At 34.4% G+C, this 21945-nt stretch overlaps 1 protein-coding gene and 2 pseudogenes across 5 annotated transcripts; 1 reads left to right on the top strand and 2 right to left on the bottom strand.

Moving 5' to 3' along the window:
- Positions 1-363: 363 nt before the first annotated feature.
- On the bottom strand, positions 364-5572 carry LOC130970036 (APO protein 2, chloroplastic-like; annotated as a pseudogene).
- Positions 5573-8317: 2745 nt separating this feature from the next.
- On the top strand, positions 8318-11792 carry LOC130966774 (homeobox-leucine zipper protein HDG2-like; annotated as a pseudogene).
- Positions 11793-13527: 1735 nt separating this feature from the next.
- Positions 13528-20450, bottom strand: LOC130968836 (APO protein 2, chloroplastic-like). Of its 5 annotated transcripts, none has more exons than XM_057894307.1 (5): positions 20178-20450; positions 16629-16694; positions 16306-16486; positions 15435-15784; positions 13528-14502 (listed from the first exon to the last, which is right to left on the bottom strand). In XM_057894307.1, the coding sequence occupies exons 3-5, from the start codon at positions 16423-16425 to the stop codon at positions 13671-13673; spliced, it is 1302 nt and encodes a 433-aa protein (XP_057750290.1). In that variant the 5' UTR covers positions 16426-16486; positions 16629-16694; positions 20178-20450; the 3' UTR covers positions 13528-13670. The 5 variants fall into 5 exon arrangements, with proteins under 5 accessions (XP_057750290.1, XP_057750292.1, XP_057750288.1 ...); XM_057894309.1 differs by having other exon boundaries at positions 15435-15779; XM_057894305.1 differs by lacking the exon at positions 20178-20450 and adding an exon at positions 16803-17496.
- Positions 20451-21945: the final 1495 nt, after the last annotated feature.

The raw sequence follows: 21945 nt of genomic DNA, 5'->3' as shown, positions 1-21945 counted from the left end.
CATTTAATTTCTTTGTCTAATTTTACATTTATTTTTATTTTCCATTTCAAAAGTCCTTTGATCTAATCGATGGCAGTTTATTGTTTTATTTAAAATTCCATACAATTCATTTTAAATTCAATCAATTTATTTTCAAAGTCTTTATCATTTATTTTCCAGATTTCCTTGAGTTTCTGTTCAATCGAAAGGTTTTTGACGCACTGTAAGAAAACTGGTAGTCGCAAAGAGGAGTAGGTTTCGCTCCCAAACCATTAGATATCGAACCACCCTCGATTTGCTAAAAATCGACAAAACAGCAGTATTAAAAAAATAACAAAATAACAAAATTGGAACAAGGTGTTATTTTTCTAGACCAATGAGTAATTGGAACAAGTTGGTTAAACTTGGTTGATAAAAACATATGTACATATGGCATAATTTATGCAGTGTACACGATAACACCAGTTGTTTGTTTACAAGTATATTTCATCTCAAACTACCATCTCAGCTTCTTTCATAGTTGATGGGATCCCAACATCGAGTCGCATGGTTGATTTATATTGTTCCGGTAAATCAGCACCGGCCTGGATGCATAGTTCCACAACAGCAGGAGCTTGCCCATAAAAATCTTTTAGCTCTCGTTCCAAGGGTGGCCCATTTACATCAGGAACATGCCAAACAAATCTTGGTGGGATCAAGTCATCAAGAATTGCAGACTGCCAACCATGCTGCCCATTGCGTTGTTGGTGTTTGTGTGCTCCACAATTTTGAGCCTTGTGCCCCTGGGGACCAACATGGATTTCCGGGCAATATCCACAGACCCTCACAGGATACATCCTCATTAATCTCTTAGCACCTTTCCTCATTCGTTCCCATGCCTGGAGAGTTTCCTCGGCAAGGGCAACGATTTCTTCGTTGCTCGATGGAGCTACTACCTCTGAATCAGATATTTCAGCTAGTAGTGGTCTTAATGGTTCTGCTGGGGTTTCATTTGGCAGTTCACTTTCATCAGCATCAATATATTCCTTTCCCCAAACCGAATTATGGGCTTTCTTCTTCTTTTGGTGGGAAATTCTGGAATTTCAACACCAGCTTGAATACAAAGCTCAACCACTGCTGGTATTCGAGGGATAGAGAATCTCTCTTCATGAGGAATCCTCTTTCCTAGTCGATTTCGAGGTGATAGGCTTCAATTGGTATTATCATGTCTTCAACATGTGCCTTCATCCATTCGTGGAGTCCCTTGCGAAGATTGGCTTGTGCACCTTTACACGATTTAAATGGATGTCCAACAGGTCCTACATGGATTTCGCTGCACCACCTGCATCAGTATACAAATTTTTAGATACCTACCACTACAGGACAATCAATCATTTTTTCATTACTTTTGCTGTGGCAGACATTAAATCACATTTATTTGTATAAATAATGGACAATAATGCACCAAGTTTTAACAGAGAAAATAAACTTTACAGGAAGATCTGACATTTTTCTCATGTAAATCAGAACGAGTTAGCAACAAGACTAGTTTGTCGGCACAAATACCATATTGCAAGGTTAGCTAGTAACTAGAATTTGTCCTTACTATATCTTATGTGCTCACTTGAAAATGTACATGAATATATTATTTGTGCTCAATGTATAACAGAATTTAAATTTCAACTGAAAATCTTACAATGCTACCATAAGTTAACCTACCTACATTAGTGAATTACCTATCCTTGGCTCTGGCAGCATGCATACCATGAAAGACTTTAAGCAGCAAACAAGTGGAAAAACTGGCATTGTTTATATGGGTATCTTTGATTGAGGGGTAAAGTGAGGTAAATTTTACATGAAGTCTATAATATCGCTTTCATTTAAGTTATAATAGTTAGAACAAACTGGGTTGCAAATGTCTAGCATTCAAATTTCCTCTGTTGAAAATGGAAGATATAAACTATTCGCTTTTCAAAAAAATATTATGTGGCATTTCCATTATGAAATTAGATTCAAATTTTACTAAAGATAAAACAATTAAAAAAGCTAAAATGTGGTGAAGATGAAAAGCTTTGTGACCTATGAAACACTTCAAAGAAATTGTAAAAGAAACCACTAAGCAAACAAAAATGTCACATGACTCCAAACAACAGCACCAGTTTGTATTACTATTGTCGCATTTATCAATAACGAAGAAAACATATCAAATTGATGTTATGATCATAGAAACTCCACATTAGCCGAATGTATGATAAGGTACCAAGGATAACTACCCGCAAGCATGCACCGGCACTACTTTGAGCAACTTCTTCAGATTGTTAATTAAAGTGATCCTTGCATTATACACATTGTAAGCAGTTGGTATAAGGCTCTTCACAAGCAACCCATTCTTTGGGGCCGAGAGTGGTTTCCTTGGCTGACCTTTCATCATCTTTAGCCTTTCCCTAGCTGCTCGTCGCAGCTCAACAATGGGCGTCGGAAAAGGTTTCTTTTCTTTTCTTGCATATTGCCGGGGAAAATCAGCATTTTGTGGCACTTCATCCCTGACTTTCAATTTACATCGAAAACATTTCTTCGCTTGAATTCTAGTATCCACGGGAAGTCTAATCTTACCGCTACCATACTGATAAACAAAAACAGGAACAAAAATGCATTTCTGTAACATAATTGGCAGTAACCATTGCATTTGTCACAGTAGGCAACCCAAATAAAAGCTAAGAACAATGTTCAATGAAGTAAATTACTTTAGCCAGAATGGGATATTAGCCAGTTTGAAGACAAACCAGTTTAACATTAGATTATAGAAAACTATGCAAAGGAAACAAAAGGAAATTATCCACTTTTTGTTTAGAATCTCAACATAGAAACGTAAATAAGGCTGACAATTTTATTATTTTCAGTACAACAACCCACAATTCAGCAGAAATGCTATTTCTATGCCAAAATCAAACAACAATGTATAAATGCATGTTATTTATTTAATTTATTTTCAATGTATATTTGTATTTTGTATTTCATACCAGTGACTTATTTCTGTGTATACCTATTGTAATTCAGTCCAAATAATAACCAATAATAATCGACAACACAAACACTTGAATCAATAACTCGGAGGTAATACAAAGAAAAATGACTCCAAGTCAAACCTGGTAATAATCAAGGGAACTAAGATGCAATAATAGGTTGGGCTTCAACATAAAAACATCTGTCGGAGTGGGGAAAGCAATTCCAGTAGGAAGGGACAGAGTCCCAATAGTCATATTCATCCTGGATTTGCTGCTTGCGAGAGCAGGGTACAGTCACCAATGACGAAGAAGGCTGCAGTCTCTGCAAAAGGATGAGACAGAAGGCAGGGACGAGAGATAAGTTGAGATTACCCAAGATGCATGATGGAGGCGGAGCAGCAGCACAAGCTCACAGCCAAAAGGAAACATTGTAGCACAAGTCAGAAAGTAGGGTGTACGCACAATTCTAATCGGATCAGATAAGATATCTGAATTTTTAAGGATTGGACCCGATCCAATCCGTAAGGAATATTGGATATATCCACAAAACAGAAACTTTATTTGAATGCATATTTCTGTATGAAAGATTCAATAAAACTACAGGACCAAAGAACAAGTGAATAAGTATAAATCATGATATCTAATTCTTTTAGACATATAAACAATAACAGCAGCATCACATAACAACTGAACAAGTAAAATCCTACACTATTTTGTATTTTATACCTCTAGTTTTATCAAGGTTCTGAAAACCGAACTGGTCATCGAACTGCTCTAATTACTGGTTTACTGGTTTATAGGTTCAACCGGTTCAACCGTGGTTAAACCGAAAAAACCATTTTATAATAAAATAATAAATAAAATATAAATAAATACACTAAAACATAATTATAGTCTAATATAAACTTTAAAATATCATTCAAATTAAAAGTACTACATAAACTAGAATGTTATAATCTCATTACAAACTCAAAAATCAAATAACAAAAACAGCCAATCAAACATAAAATGCCAACATCCAAGTTTGTCATCAATCATCAAAATTCGCCATAACTTGCAGCATTTTTGCTTCCTTGATACATCAATTACTTGGACCGTAAAAATCAAGTGGTGCAGCATGACATATACTACTACCACCACCACTACCACTTTAATCTAAATCAGCATCAATCATATATAAATATACAATTAGATTTAACTTTTATTGTGCAAATACAACTACTACTCTACCAGCAACAACATATAACTTGTGAGCAAAGAAAAAAAAAAACGAGATGAAAGTATCTATTATCTCTGAGGTCCTTCTCAAAACCATTTATTATTAGTACTAGAGTCATCAACCAACCCCCTTTGATCTTCCTACTCTTCCTTCCCTGTATTGTAAGCAAACCCCCACCATCATCATTATTATCATAATGTAATACATCATGGCTCGTCATTATTAATTAATTGCCTCCAAATCAAGCTTCTTTCTGATACCTCTATATATAAATTAATCTCTCACTTATCTAAACCCTTGTAGCTTGCAAGACTTGTTTGTGGATTTGCCTAACAGAACAACCAGAGGAGATCAGAGGCCGTGCAAAGCTTTATGTGTTTTCTTTCTTCTCTTTTTTTCTGTCATGTGAATTTTCTGTTTGTGGAATAAAGTGTGTTAGATATCAAGCTTATGATTTATCCATGCCTACATCGTTGTAGCTTCATCAAGATTACCACCATTCTTGCAATGAAATTAAAAGCCTTGTTATGAATGCCAAGAATGAAATGAATTGAGTAGGTTTAACATGACATGTTTAACATGGCAGGAGTAGGTTTATCATGGCAGGTTTGCATCTTCCACTCAATGATCAATTTATTAAATCAACAGCAGCAAAACACAATATAACAATCAAAAGGTCAAGAACAACACCAAAACAATAATTGATCAAATTAACAAGTTAGTAAGATCAATTAAAACTGAAAATCAAAATAACAAGAACAATTAAAATTTTAAACTACAGCAAACCAACAAAATAAGAACTAGAAAAACATACTAATCATGAAAACAACAATCAAATAAAACAATAACTGAATAATTAATACAAGAAAGAACAAGAAGAAATTTTAGAAATACCCTAGGATGGAGCAGTTCTGAAATTCAAACAGTACAGGGAGAGAGGAGCTTTAAAACGGAGATGGTTGAACAACGGCGGAACGGTGGCTGAAGGGCGGCGAACAGAGGCTGAACAGAAGGCTAAGCAACTCGAACAAAGGCAGAACAAGGGTTGGCAAAAAAGGGCAGAACAAGGCTCGGCCAGAAAACAGAGGCAGAAGCTTGGCCAAAAAGGAGGCAGACGCGCGGCGAACAACGGCGACGTTGCGCCGAAGCTGTAGCAATGCGGACAGCGCCGGTGGCTGGACGTTGAAGAACGGCAACCAGATGGAGGGCTCCTTTGGTGCTTCCTCCAAGCTGCGTTTGAGTTCTCTTCTCTGCGTCCTTCAGTGTGTTCGTTCAGAGGCCAGAGAGATGGAAGTGAGGGAATGAGGAGGAGCTCGATGAGAGGAAGGAGGAGAGTGGCTGAGTGAGACTGTGAGAGAGGAGAGGGCAAGAGGGTGCTGCGCGTTTTCCGTTTTGGTTAAGGGTTAGGGTTCCTCAAACCAACGGCGCTGTTTTAAGCTAATTTCAGAAAACCGGTCGAGTTCCGGTTCGGTTCGACCGACCGGTTCGATGGTCTAACATTAATTTTAGTATATAATCGATTCGCTTTTTATATTGGTTTCCAATTCGACCGGCCGGTTTGAATCGGTTTTCAGAACATTGAGTTTTATACACTCTTCTAGTGGTACTGGAAAAAAACAATTATTAGTTTATATCCACAACCAATTCACAATTATTCACAATTCACAGTTCAAATTATCTTCGCAAAATTCAAATGATCTTCATAAAAAAATTGCCTGAAGTAGGACCGCAATACTGGAGGAATTGAGTACGGCAAGACGGTAACCACTGAGGGCATCAAACCGGGGAGAATAGAGGACCACGGACTGATGGGAAAACTGTAAAGAGAATGGCAACGTTGCTGACTGACGGCGAGAATGTGAGGCGGCGAGAACTATTGAACCACGAAGAGAAAGGGATGAACGCGAGGAACGAGGAAGAACACCACGAAGAGGGATGAATGCGAGTAGGGGTGGCAAACGGGCCTAAACCCGCCGGGCCGGCCTGTGTAACCCGCCAAAAAAGGCGAGTTGGGCTGGAAAATTAGGCCAAATAGCAAAAACCCGCCTAACCCCGCACCGCTTAAACCGCGAATTTTGATGGGGCGGGACGGACTTCTCCATCAGGCTTCATATTCTTTTGGCAATGGGGTACTTTTACAATTTTTTTTTGCCAAAATCCAACTTTTTCCAACCCAACTTACAAGAAAATTGAGATGAAAATGGAGTGTTTTGGATTATGTTTATTTTGTTTTATAGACAATATTTATAATTATATTTTGGATTATGTTTATTTTGCTTTGAAAACAATATTTGTAATTATGTGTTTGGATGAAAACTTGGTTTATAATTATATTTATTAGATATTTATAATTGCAAAAACTTTAAAGTTTGTGAATATAAAAATTATAATTTGTTTATACTTTTAGAAATTATAATAGTTAAAAATAAAAAATAGAAGAGATTTTTTTATGCCTTTATATATATTATTTAATAGCTAAAAATAAATAAAAAAGAATATTTAGCAGGTTTAGCCAACCGGCCCGCCAGTCCGCCGTTAAACGGGGCTGGTTAGAATTTTGGGATCGCGTCACTAGATGGGGCGGGACGGACTTCTGGCAGGGCGGGGCAGGCTTCCTCGCTTGCCACCCCTAAATGCGAGGAAGAGCGACAACCTCCGGCCAGTAGTCTCCAGTGATGGCCAAAGAAAAAGGAATAACCGAGTGGTGTCTCTAATCCCTGAATGTGGATAAATGGAAGAATGCAGTCGAAAAATAAATGAAATGTGATACGAGAATTGCTAAGTGGTAGTAACATATATATATTTATTATTTATTTAATTATTAATATGCGGATCTTCAGTCTTCACATCAAATAGACTAATACAGATAAGATATTTTAGGATTTTTTTCTAGTTTCTATTATATTATCTAGTTATTTATCTTATAATTATATTATAAAAAATTGTGTTCCATAATATATATGAATCAATTTAGAATACGTATACTTAGATTAACCTTTCTATATATAAATTTATATATATCAAATTTTAATTACATTATATCATTATATTTAATATACATGATAATTTTAATTTATTATTTATTTCATCTATTTTTTGTGGTTGATTTAAATTTATTGATATAATTTAATTTATGAATATCCCTGTTAAAAAGATAAAAACAGAAGGGATGATCATGAATGGAGCGAAGAGAAGTTGTGCAAATAGGCGAAGGCGAACAAGAGCGCAACTGTTAATGAGTGGTGAGAGGAAATAGATACTGAAAAATAAAAAAATGTTTTAAAGTTCAGACCACGATTTGGTCCTTAAAGAATTATCAAAATATATTTTTATTTATTTAATTATTTTTGTTTTTCCTTCCGTAATAAAGTTCAAGTTCTACTTTTACCGTAATCATGAACTAAAGTATTTAAGCACATTAAATTTGAAGTAGCAAATCATAAATGTTTTTTTAACAAAATAACATTTTAACATAAAAAATAGTTCTTAAATACATTTCATTAGAACACTAAAAGAATTAAGATCAATCAATAAATAAAAATAGAAGAATTAAAAAGGTGTTTACAGACATATTATGATTATTGTATGTTTCTTTATACAACAATATAGAATTTGCTAATAAAAACTATGGAATTAGAAATGATGCAATTCTAAAAAAATGAGTTTATTAAACATAAAAATAAGTATGGCAAATTAGAGACTAGAATCTAAATATTCTTTATACAACAATATAGAATTTGCTGATAAAAACTATGGAATTAGAAATTATGCAATTCTAGAAAAATGAGTTTATTAAACATGAAAATAAGTATGGCAAATTGGAGACTAGAATCTAAATATCCATAAGAAAATAACAATATGCTTGTTTAACATCTTTTATTTTTGTTAATATTAATATAATTTATGAAACTGAAATAATAAAATTATATAAATAGTATAATTCAATAATTAAAAAATAAGTAAAGAATATAATTTGAAGATAGAAATTTAAATCTTTCATATTTATTTTCTGTTTATTTAAAATTACTTCTCTAAGTAAAATAGTAAATAATAATACATCCAATTTTTTGAATATCTTAACCCCTAGTTTCAATCTCTCTCCTCTCCTCTCTTCTTACTCCCTCTATATAAAATGATGGGTTAGGTTTCAAGTTAAATCATGTTATATTTAAATCGCTTTATCATGGTTATATCATGCAATGTTAGGTAAAATCCCTACTTTATAGTAATATTTTTTCATATTTTTCTGCATTTACGCCCTGGTCTTACTCCAAGATCTAGAAGAAGGCCTTCTGGTTGCTTAATCCATGAAATGCCCAATGGTTATTCTAAGGTAATTCAAAAATAAATAAATAAATAATACTATTCGTACACCAAATATTTTTAACATTTGTATAAAAATTCAGCTGTTCATAATTAATTATATGTTTAAATTATTTTTTATTTAACAAAACAAAAATAATGCATATTTTGTTGTTAAGAATATATAATGTCAAAATAGTATTTATTATAAAAAATGTATACATAGATTGATTAATCAATACAACCAGAAAAGAGTCTCACTTAAAAAGAATACAATGTAAACAATCTAATCTAAATATTTGACATTAGGTGACATGGGTTGAGCATGTGGAAGTGGATGATAGAGGTGTTCCTAACCTTTACAAGCAGCTTGTAAACTCTGGACATGCATTTGGTGCAAAACGCTGGGTTGCAACTTTGGATAGACAATGTGAGAGGCTTGCTAGTGCCATGGCAACAAACGTTCCCACCGTAGATGTTGGAGGTATTCATAAAAAAAAACACTGATTTCCTTACATACCTATTTTGTTGGATTTTTTTTTTACTTCTTATTTATATTACTTAACTATGTATATCTATCAAAAAGGATAAATTGATATTTCTACTTAGGAATGTTTAGACTGTTTAGACCACTGACAAATTTTTGTACGAAATATAAAACTAATTCTGTCAACGCTCGTTTTGTCAAGAAAAATCTAGTTTTATGCAAAATTGAATACTCATTTTCTAAATTTTTTTTGTATCAATACTAATTAAGTTATGGCATGCATGATGTTATGATGTTAATAATTAGTGATAACAAACCAAGAAGGGAGGAAGAGTATGCTGAAGCTGGCAGAGAGAATGGTGATAAGCTTTTGTGGTGGAGTGAGTGCGTCAACAGCACACACGTGGACAACACTAAATGGGACAGGTGTCAATGATGTCAGAGTCATGACTCGAAAGAGCGTTGATGATGGAAGACCACCTGGCATTGTTCTAAGTGCTGCCACTTCCTTTTGGCTTCCAGTTCCTCCCAAAACAGCCTTTGATTTCCTCCGTGATGAGAATTCAAGAAGCGAGGTATGTGACAACAATTCAAACCTTCAAACTTTATTATTATTATTTTTCATTAACCTTATATCCTACCAGCATATCAATAGACACTACTATTAATTTATCTTTTTATTTTTTAAATATGTATAAAAATAATAAAAATTGAATGAGTTAAGATGGTAAATAATTCATAATTTAACTAAAATATTTTGCATTTAAATCTTTAAAATAATATTTTTTATGAATTAGATATAATAAAAGATATCTAAAAAAATAGACACTAATCTTTTTAATATTTCCATTATTTTTTTTTTCAAAATAAATAGGTCCTTTTCTAAATAAGATAAATTCCTTTTCTTGGGAAATGCCTATCTAGTTTTTACTTTTTACACAAACCACAAGTGCTTGGGATAGATCTTATTCAGATTACCAAAAATTGAAGTGTACATCAATTCATTGACTAACTTTTCAGCCATGGGTCAAATGGATCCCATTTTTCACACTCAGCCTTGTTATAAATTGATTTTTGACGGATATAGAAATTTTATCTATCTGAATTTATTAAATTATTACTTAAATGTTTATGTTCATGTTTGCGGTTTTAACTTTCTTACCCTGTTGAAAATTACAGTGGGATATTCTTTCAAATGGTGGAGCAGTGCAAGAAATGGCGCACATTGCAAATGGAAGAGATACCGGAAATTGTGTGTCGCTACTTAGAGTCGATGTGAGTTAACCCTATACATTTTTTTCTTATTTTATGAGTTTTATTTTTCATGCACTATGAATATGTATCATCGGGATGTAGCTTTATTCTCCAAAAGAAATTCAATTAAATAAATACTAATACATACAAAAAATCTTTTCTTTTAAAACAATTGTGTAGTTTATGTTACAATACAATATCAATATAAAGGTTTAACATACAGTTAGACTGAATTTTTAGTAACATCAATTTTAGTATAACAGTAACAGTTTACCCTCAAACAATATTGGTGTGTTCTCACATACTTAACTTTTGAATTACTTCATACAAATATAAATAATAGGATCCACATTTTGTAAAGATTTTTAAGCAACCATAGTACGTATATGCAAAAAGATTAATCATTCTATAATTTCAGTGCATTTATTTATACACAAATATATAGTAGATGATTTAGGATTTAATCTTTTGTGGGTACCAATCTTTTTGAAGACTATAATTTCAGGAAACATCCTATAATATATAAATCCATGTGTCTAGTTAAAGCAAGTGAAGTATGAGTAAATTAAAATATTATTACGATGATGAATGCAGAGTGCAAATTCAAGCCAGAGCAACATGTTGATACAACAAGAGAGTTGCACAGATTCAACAGGCTTCTTTGTAGTTTATGCTCCTGTGGACATTGTTGCCATGAATGTGGTTTTGAATGGAGGGGACCCAGATTATGTGGCACTTCTTCCTTCAGGATTTGCCATCCTCCCCGATGGAGATTCAGGCGGCATTGGTGGTTCTCTATTGATAGTTGCATTACAAATATTGGTTGATTCAGTTCCAACGGCTAAGCTTTCTCTTGGGTTAGTTGCAAGGGTTAATAGTCTTATTTCTTGCACTGTTGAGAGAATCAAGGCTTCTTTGTCTGGTGATCCTGCTTCACTATGATGAAATCATCATGTGGTAAGCCTCTACCTCTATCACCTTCATTCTTATTAATTTTTTGGATATGGATGTTTGACTTTAGAAAATATTTTTTATTTTTTTTTAATTTAATTTTGATGCATTCTTCGTCTACAATAGATTTACATATACACCTAATTATATCATGCTACATCTAACAAAAAATAACTATTTTTTATTTTTACTGTGTAAATAGTTATAAGAAGATGAATGTGATTAAAAATTATGTAAAATATTTTACATTATTAGCACATCAAAGTTAAACTATTTTATCAAAAGCAAATAAAATAAAAAGAGAACGAATAAAAAGATTTTGTCCGTTAACATTTTAGAGGACAAATAATGCCTAAATTATTTTCTTGTTCCATAATATATATTATTACATCGTTTTTCATTAAACAAATTTTCGATACTAAACACTTCAAAGGTCTTTTCTGTATATATTTTTTGTTAAGGATTTAACCTCCTTTAATCTCTTCGTATAATTTATCCTTAGGAGTTTTTTTTTTTTTCACTAATCAAATTCCCTTCATCCCATGCGTGCTTGTTTCTACAATTTTTTATGTTATATTTACTTGGTTAATTTTGTATTGTAGCTTATACAAGAAGGATATAATTATTGGTATTTTGGAAAACATAAAAGATGAAGTGTTGAGGAAATTGGGATTTACACAGAATGATGTGGAGAAGTCAAGAACGCACCTTGCATGATATTCCTTCTCGGGTTCGGGAATTGACTTCCCTGGACAAAAAGGTAAAAACACTACTAAGACCTTAATTAATTAGTGTCCTTCAACATCTCCAAGACTTTTATAATATAGCTTTAGGGAGGATTAACCTATTGGGTAACTAGCTAGTTCTTAATTATATTCAATTGGTGTTAACTTTTAATTTTGCTGTAGACACTCTAAGCTACCACTAGTTGGTGATGGCAAGTTTGCACCACTAGGCTTCCTCTTTCATCCATTTTATGGGTTTTGAAATCGACATTGTGTTCGATTATGCAAAGTAGCTAGAGAGCTTTGACATTCATTTAATTTTTTGTCTCATTTCTGTTTTTTTTTTTTTCTTTTGATTACTTGTTATTCATGATGACTTAAATGTGTGACCAACGGTAGTAAAAAAGAAGTGAAACTAAACTTATTTGAAAAATGTTAGATGATTAATATTTTTTATATTTAAAATAGTAGATAATTTTTATTTTTTTCACTATATAAATATTAATTTTTTAATATTTTTCGTATGTCTTTTTATAATTAAGAAGGTCTCAAGAATTCTCACTAATTTTATTAATCTGTTTAATATTTGGTTCGGTCAAAGTTGGATTATTATGTTTCTCAATTTAGTTTGTATATGTCTAGTCATATTCATCAATATAAAGGCACACCTAAATTCTTAATCACATTTGCGCCGGATCTGGAGAAGCTTGATCATGTGACTTTGTGAGGAATACGATCTTACTTGTATTGATCATTTATAATTTTACCTTTAGAACCTGAAATTTTGTCTTACTTGATTCAAGAATATCATTTTTTAGGCGTAATATTTTGTAATTAATTTCTATATGCTAATAATATTTTATACTGTCAGCTAATGAAATTTAGCAAAAAAATGTGCCAAATTAACATATATAGCTAATTAGCTATCTATTATAATAAAACATTATTGTTAGAAGAGTTGGACAATGACACGAACGCTCTCCTAGGATTTCAACCAAGGAAACGACCTTGTTCAACGGAATACGAAAAAAGTCAATACGAGATGATGTTGATTTGAACCAATCGGTTGAAGATTTGGAGATCAATATTGAGGAGACAAACGGCCAAAAAAAGTCACCAAATGCCTCCTACAGAGACTCACTACTGTCCATGCCAAGTTCCTCATCCGTATGAAAGTGTAGGTGGAGATTCCTCATCCGGAAGATTGATGGAAAAAGTAGGTGGATGATGCAGTCATGAAGGATAAACTCTTTGATCCTTGTCCTAACATTCAATATCGAAAGATAAATTTGAATTGAGAAAGTTTTACGTAAATGTGTGGAGTTAGGATTAAGAAATGTAGTATCAATATCATCCACATAGACCAATAGACCATGATTATCTGGTTCACTTTTTTTTATGAAGAAAACTATTCTCACGCATTACTCGAAAGTCCTTGAATGATAACGAGATACTACCTTATTGTGCAAAAGTGAAGGCCCTTCTTATCCAAAAACGAGTAAAAAAGATTGCGGCTTAAATTCGCATCCCAAACTATAAATAACACAATCAGAAACATAAAATTATTTTGTAAAAATAACAAAATATAAGAAAAAACATGTTCATAAAAAAATTAATTAAAAAAAATGAAGAAAAGCGATATTTTTCTAGACCAATGAGTAATTGGAACAAGTTGGTTAAACTTGGTTGATAAAAACATATGTACATATGGCATAATTTATGCAGTGTACACGCTAACACCAGTTGTTTGTTTACAAGTATATTTCATCTCAAACTACCATCTCAGCTTCTTTCATAGTTGATGGGATCCCAACATCGAGTCGCATGGTTGATTTATATTGTTCCGGTAAATCAGCACCGGCCTGGATGCATAGTTCCACAACAGCAGGAGCTTGCCCATAAAAATCTTTTAGCTCTCGTTCCAAGGGTGGCCCATTTACATCAGGAACATGCCAAACAAATCTTGGTGGGATCAAGTCATCAAGAATTGCAGACTGCCAACCATGCTGCCCATTGCGTTGTTGGTGTTTGTGTGCTCCACAATTTTGAGCCTTGTGCCCCTGGGGACCAACATGGATTTCCGGGCAATATCCACAGACCCTCACAGGATACATCCTCATTAATCTCTTAGCACCTTTCCTCATTCGTTCCCATGCCTGGAGAGTTTCCTCGGCAAGGGCAACGATTTCTTCGTTGCTCGATGGAGCTACTACCTCTGAATCAGATATTTCAGCTAGTAGTGGTCTTAATGGTTCTGCTGGGGTTTCATTTGGCAGTTCACTTTCATCAGCATCAATATATTCCTTTCTCCCAATCCGAATTATGGGCTTTCTTCTTCTTTTGGTGGGAAATTCTGGAATTTCAACACCAGCTTGAATACAAAGCTCAACCACTGCTGGTATTCGAGGGATAGAGAATCTCTCTTCATGAGGAATCCTCTTTCCTAGTCGATCTTCGAGGTGATAGGCTTCAATTGGTATTATCATGTCTTCAACATGTGCCTTCATCCATTCGTGGAGTCCCTTGCGAAGATTGGCTTGTGCACCTTTACACGATTTAAATGGATGTCCAACAGGTCCTACATGGATTTCGCTGCACCACCTGCATCAGTATACAAATTTTTAGATACCTACCACTACAGGACAATCAATCATTTTTTCATTACTTTTGCTGTGGCAGACATTAAATCACATTTATTTGTATAAATAATGGACAATAATGCACCAAGTTTTAACAGAGAAAATAAACTTTACAGGAAGATCTGACATTTTTCTCATGTAAATCAGAACGAGTTAGCAACAAGACTAGTTTGTCAGCACAAATACCATATTGCAAGGTTAGCTAGTAACTAGAATTTGTCCTTACTATATCTTATGTGCTCACTTGAAAATGTACATGAATATATTATTTGTGCTCAATGTATAACAGAATTTAAATTTCAACTGAAAATCTTACAATGCTACCATAAGTTAACCTACCTACATCAGTGAATTACCTATCCTTGGCTCTGGCAGCATGCTTACCATGAAAGACTTTAAGCAGCAAACAAGTGGAAAAACTGGCATTGTTTATATGGGTATCTTCGATTGAGGGGTAAAGTGAGGTAAATTTTACATGAAGTCTATAATATCGCTTTCATTAAGTTATAATAGTTAGAACAAAATGTGGGTTTCAAAAATCTAGCATTCAAATTTCCTCTGTTAAAAATGGAAGATATAAACTATTCGCTTTTCAAAAAAATATTATGTGGCATTGCCAGTATGAAATTAGATTCAAATTTCACTAAAGATAAAACAATTAAAAGAGCTAAAATGTGGTGAAGATGAAAAGCTTTGTGACCTATGAAACACTTCAAAGAAATTGTAAAAGAAACCACTAAGCAAACAAAAATGTCACATGACCCCAAACAACAGCACCAGTTCGTATTACTATTATCGCATTTATCAATAACAAAAAAAACATATCAAATTGATGTTATGATCATAGAAACTCCACATTAGCCGAATGTATAATAAGGTACCAAGGATAACTACCCGCAAGCATGCACTGGCACTACTTTGAGCAACTTCTTCAGATTGTTAATTAAAGTGATCCTTGCATTATACACATTGTAAGCAGTTGGTATAAGGCTGTTCACAAGCAACCCATTCTTTGGGGCCGAGAGTGGTTTCCTTGGCTGACCTTTCATCATCTTTAGCCTTTCCCTAGCTGCTCGTCGCAGCTCAACAATGGGCGTTGGAAAAGGTTTCTTTTCTTTTCTTGCATATTGCCGAGGAAAATCAGCATTTTGTGGCACTTCATACCTGACTTTCAATTTACATCGAAGACATTTCTTCGTTTGAATTCTAGTCTCCATGGGAAGTCTAATCTTACCGCTACTGTACTGATAAACAAAAACAGGAACAAAAGAGCATTTTTGTAACATAATTGGTAGTAACCATTGCATTTGTCACCGTAGACAACCCAAATAAAAGCTAAGAACAATGTTCAATGAAATAAATTACTTTAGCCAGAATGGGATATTGCCAGTTTGAAGACGAACCAGTTTAACATTAGATTATAGAAAACTATGCAAAGGAAACAAAAGGAAATTATCCACTTTTTGTTTAGAATCTCAACCAAGAAACGTAAATAAGGCTGACAATTTTGTTATTTTCAGTACACGAACCCGCAATTCAGCAAAAATGCTATTTGTATACCAAAATCAAGCAACAATGTATAAATCCATGTGTTATTTAATTTATTTTCAATGTACATTTGTATTTTGTATTTCATACTAGTGACTTATTTCTATGTATACCTATTGTAATTCAGTCCAAATAATAACCAATAATAATCGACAACACAAACACTTGAATCAATAAACTCGGAGGTAATACAAAGAAAAATAACTCCAAGTCATACCTGGTAATAATCAAGGGAACTAAGATGCAATAATAGGTTGGGCTTCAACATAAAAACATCTGTCGGGATGGGGAAAGCAATTCCAGTAGGAAGGGACAGAGTCCTAATAGTCATATTCATCCTGGATTTGCTGCTTGGGAGAGCAGAGTACAGTCACCAATGACGAAGAAGACTACAGTCTCTGCAAAAGGATGAGACAGAAGACAGCGACGAGATAAGTTAAGATTAACCAAATGAACAAGTATAATTCATGATATCTAATTCTTTTAAACAAATACAATAACAGCAGCATCAACACAACAACTGAACAAGTAAAATCTTACACGATTTTGGATTTTATATTTCTAGTTTTATATACTCTTCTAGTGGTACTGCCACTGACTTAGAAACTGCAAAAAACAATTATTAGTTTATATCCAAAACCAATTCACAATTATTCACAATTCACAGTTCAAATTATCTTCGCAAAATTCAAATGATCTTCATAAAAAAATTGCCTGAAGTCCTGAACAATGAAGCAGAGAACACGTTGATTCGCTGAAAGGAGGCCGGCAACGCGGCAGGAACCGAGTACGGCAAGGTGGTAACCATCGAGGACGGCAAGCGGCAAGAACGGAGGACCACGGACTGACGGTGGGAACTGAAAGGAAGACGGCGATGGGGCCGTTACTGACAGCGAGAACGCCCAAGAACGTGAGGCGGCGCGAACGACTGAACCACGAAGAGGGAGGGATGAACGCGAGGAACAGCGGCGACAGAAAGAACGCGACGAAGAGGGATGAACGCGAGGAAGAGTGGGCGACCTCCGGCGAGTAGTCTCCAGTGGTGGTCAAGGAAGAAGGAATGGGCCAGCGGTGTCTCTTATCTCTGGGTGTGGGTGAATGGGAGGTGCTGGAGGGGCTGGGTTCTCCGGTTCGTGCTACTGGGAGGGGCTGAACGCCACTTCTGGGTGGCTGGTCCGGCGCTGCTGGGAGGCGCTGCTGGGAGTGGGAGGCGTTGGGTTCGCTGGTTTGCGCTGCTGGGAGGGGCTGAATGTCGCTGCTGGGTGGCTGGTCCGACGCTGCTGGGAGGCGCTGATGGGAGAAGCTGGGAGGCGGTAGTTCAGCGGGACTGAGAGGGGTTGCGAGGTGTTGGGAGGCGGGGTTGGGAGGGGCTGCGAGGGGTTGCGGTAATGGGGTTCTTTGAAAGTGTGGCTGCGAAGAAGGTAGGTGATTAGGTTATCTGATGGGGTGGGGTGGGGTAATGGTCTAATAGTTATTTGGGGTTTTTTATTTGATCGGTTCGGTTCGGTTCAAATTTTAAGTGACAAAATCGAAAATTAAATCGAACCGAAAAAACAGCAAAACATAATTTTTTCGATTTTCAGTTTGTTCGGTTTTCGATTTTTTCAGTTCAGTTAGTCGATTTTATTCGGTTCGGATCGATTTTGAACACCCCTAGTGCCAAGATAATTCAAGTGTATTTTTGGTAGTTTATTCCTTAGATTACTACTTGCTTCATTAACCTTGGGGGAGAAAATTTTTTTATGGTTTGATTCAACTTATGAACCATTAGGGGAGATAGACCGGTATGAATTATTGCTTTGGAGAGGAATTGAAATATTTTTTAATTTGGAGAATCATTGGTAACAAAGTTGGAAAAAGGAAGCAAGATGGTTGCCAATTTACAAATTACAAAAAAGATTTGAGATAATTAATTATTCTGGAGAGCTTCATCAATGGAGCTGCCATGGAAATTTAGATGTTTGCTTTGTTTATTAATTTTAACATCAGCACCAAACCCGTTAGAAAATGTAGCTACCTCAACTCTACAAAATTTCGTCTTTTAGAGAAAATCCTATTACTATAATTAGATTTTGGATTTTGAGGGGAGCTATTAATAATTTGAAAATAATCAATTTGATTAATATTTTATAAAATTTATGCAAATTAATTGATAAAAATCCATAACTTTTACTCTAATTTTGTAAATAGAAATTGGGTTGAATCAATTATACAACATAGATAAACTTTCAATGTAACAACTTAAGTTATGCATCATATTATTAAGTTTTATAAAAAAAAATAATTAGTTAAAGACACGTATTAAAATTATTAATTGAAGATATTTAATTAAAAATGTATAAAATTTAATTTTTAATATATTTATTAAAAAATATTTAAACTTTTTCATTAATGATCAAGGTTCTGAAAACCGGACCGGTCATTGAACCGTTCTAGTCATTAGTTCACTGGTTTACTGGTCCAACCAATTCAACCGTAGTTCAACTAAAAAAACCGTTTTAGAATAAAATAATAAATAAATTATAAATAAACATCCTAAACTATAACTCAACCCACTTTTTGTCTCATAACAACACTGTCATTCAGTCAACAATATCTCTTTCATCTCTTTCCTAATGTAAAAAAATAAAAAAGATCAAACAAATTAAACAAACCTTGTAATACTAATGGTGAATCCATCTCCTTAATATTACAAATAATAGGAATTAATCACAAAAATATATTAATATTACAAAATATATTAATATACTTGACAAATAGGTAAGACATGATACAACGGTGCCTTTTGATTGATTTTAGAATATGTCAAGCAACATGTAGAGATGAATTAATAGCATCAAAATAGATAAGAAGACAACACTGAAGGTTCAAATAATCAATGAATACAATGCAAAGCTACTTATTCATTGAAATCTCACATTATACAAACAACTTTCATGACTTAAATTTGCACATTTTCAATAAACAATTGTAACCAGTTATTTTTTTTACGATGATATGTACAAATCACTTATAGTACACAACTACAAACTAACTGGAAATAGATATGAGCTTGGATGCATGATTATATAGTGCAGTGAGGTGAATTTTTGTCTCTGTTGTTAACATGAGATGTCTCCAAGAAACATTATAATATTCATGAATTCACACAATGTTTGCTCTAGGAAACCAAGAGCAGCATACTGGACTAGGCAAGTAATGCTTAACTATGGCATAAGTTGCTAAGAGGCTGCAAGCACAAAGGAATTGTGAATGACCCTTTGAAACTTTAACAATTTCCATTATAACAATAATCTTAGCAAATTCCGTGACACATAAAACCCTTGAAACAAAGGTAATTTTGTCAGCCCAAAACTTTGTACCGACATTATTAATTGTATTCCAATTCCCCCTTTAATAATTTGTAAAGAATTAAAAAAATAAATAAATTCACTATTTATATTGAATTAGCTAGAGGCAGATGCATGTTTACCAAGTGATGCAGGATTGTTTATAATTTCACTGGTAATTGAATATGTGTCTCCAAAGGAGAACTTAAATTCAGGGAATTTTGATGAGTTCAAATCTAGCAGCATATAATACAATCCATAGTTGAAGAGTGTAGCAATTAAAATGTACAAAATTTCAATAAATATTATAAACAGAGGCAAGAACGAACAACCATCATTCAGCAACAAATATTACAAAACACCAACAAATAATCACACTATTACCAAATTTAAAAAGAATGAAACCAGATAAACCCAATCATAAACACTATTACCAAATTAAATAAAAAATCAACCAAAAATCACCTTGCAAATCCAATTAAAAATAGCTTTTCACTTTGTACCCTAAACACCAATTAAATCACATGAACCAAAATTAATTTGAGGGAAAACAGCACAGTTCAATGCTTATGAGTTTACTGAGAAAAAAAATGGCAACAGCAGAACAAATCAGTTATCATTTATCACAAATTTCATATTCAAAACACAAATAAATAATCAAGTAATCAGAGACATTCAAAATCACAAATCACTACTTCAAACTTCAGAGACATTCAAATTCATAATCCAAGTATTCAACAGAAATCACAGTGCCACTAACCTTCCACCACAGCAGGACGTCAACGGCGAGACGACGGCGCAGCAGCTGGAAGCCTCGAACAGCAACTTCACCGGCAGAATGGATGACGCGCCGAGCTAGAAGAGAAGCTCTGGCCGTATGCCTTTGGGACAGGGGAAGGAGGAGGCCGCGAAGACGCAGACAACCACGGACTGCGGCGGCGGTTCCGGCGACGAAGTTGGGTTTTGGGTCTGGCCGTCTGGGGAACCTTAGGGCTAGCTGCTTCGATGTTCGAAGGAATGGGTGTTTGGTGTGTGTTGGGGAGGGGGGGTTGGGTTTTAACTTTTTTGTGTTTTTGTTTTAAAAAAAAAAAGGGAAAACGACGTTGTTTTATGCGAATCGGTCGGTTTCCGATTCGGTCCAACCGGCCGGATACCGTCCGGTTCATCAGTTTCTGAACTGTTTTTGTATAAACGGTTTTAAGAGGTGGATCGAACCGTTTTACACACCGGTCTCCGGTTAAACCGGTTCAACCGGGCGGTCCGATCCGATTTTTAGAACATTGCTAGTGATGATTTCAACACTAGCTTTAACTAATCGCTTACAAAAATTGTACTAATTATTGGATTCTTGAGTATCTTAATTGAAAAGTTGACAAATCAAAAACTGAATATGTCAACATATGGGGTTTGATTCTTTATGTGATTTTCTTATTCTTAACAGCTTTTTTTATTGTTAATTAAAAATTTCAATTCTAAATTATTGCTTTTAACTTTTTATTATAGTTATTCAAATTGAGTAAATCAGTAACTTGCTGCTGTTTTATTGGAGTAAAGATCCAACTCAGCTTTTGACTATTATTTTCGATAAACAAAGTGCCCTTGAAAAAGAAAGAGAGTTCAAATCGGCTCTTGTCCTTGAGTTCCATGAGACGAAGTGACTTTTCCGTCATTTTTCGCGTTTACTACAAGAAAAATTCTAAGTAGTATTAGATTTATTGTCGGAAAAACAAATAAAATCCAATATTAATTAAGTTATTGTCGGATGGAATCAAACGATATAAACATTGCCGATAAATAGTTATTGTCAAATTTTTTCATCCGACTGCAATTATTATCGGATTCTGCAATGGATTACCTACCCGAAAAACCATTTAGTTACCGTTGACTTTTTTTACGGTAATATTAGCGCTACAATATGTTGTTTCCCGCACTATTACCGTCAGATTATTCTCTCAGTAAGTCCAACGATAATGTCAATGTTTTTAAAAAAAATTGTGACGCAATTTTTTTAATTTTTATTTAAATTTATTTTTCACATAATTAATGATCAATTTATAAATAATAAAAATCAATTATAAAATATTAAATATCAAATGTTCAAATAAATTGAAAGTCAAATAAATCAAATAAATAGAATGAAACAATAAAACGAAGCCCTAGTCACTAAAGATCCAAGTAGTCGTCGTCGTCGTTCCCATGGTCCTACTGAGGCAACGCAGAAGGCGGTGATGTCTGTGTGCCACCAGTAGCACTACTGCCACCAGCAGGATCGCTGCAACCAGAAGGACCGCTACCACCAACAGAGATGATGCCAGCGACGTACATCTGAGCCTGGTACACCTCCATCTGAGCCTCCATCCGCTGAAGCCACTCCAACTACTCCCTCCACCCTAGCCTTAGGTCATCTGTGTCCGTCACACGTGTGAGGATCTCCTGGTACCTCTCCCAATAATCGGTCAGCTCCTTAACTTGCTCGTAAAGCCTGTGGGTGAGCTTCTGCACCTGCAACCTCAAACCAATGTCTTTCT

This window comes from Arachis stenosperma, chromosome 3 (genome assembly GCF_014773155.1).
Source record: "Arachis stenosperma cultivar V10309 chromosome 3, arast.V10309.gnm1.PFL2, whole genome shotgun sequence".
NCBI classification, from domain to species: Eukaryota; Viridiplantae; Streptophyta; class Magnoliopsida; order Fabales; family Fabaceae; genus Arachis; species Arachis stenosperma.
This window is presented reverse-complemented; position numbering and strand designations above follow the sequence as displayed.

What these genes read in the sequence shown, in the direction of transcription:
- LOC130968836 (XM_057894307.1), bottom strand. Translation starts at nt 16,425, where the DNA reads ATGAATATGACTATTAGGACTCTGTCCCTTCCTACTGGAATTGCTTTC. An exon ending in GTTCCCTTGATTATTACCAG is followed by an intron (nt 15,785 to 16,305) that starts GTATGACTTGGA and finishes TTTGTTTATCAG; the next exon opens with TACAGTAGCGGTAAGATTAG. An exon ending in GTGCCAGTGCATGCTTGCGG is followed by an intron (nt 14,503 to 15,434) that starts GTAGTTATCCTT and finishes ATACTGATGCAG; the next exon opens with GTGGTGCAGCGAAATCCATG.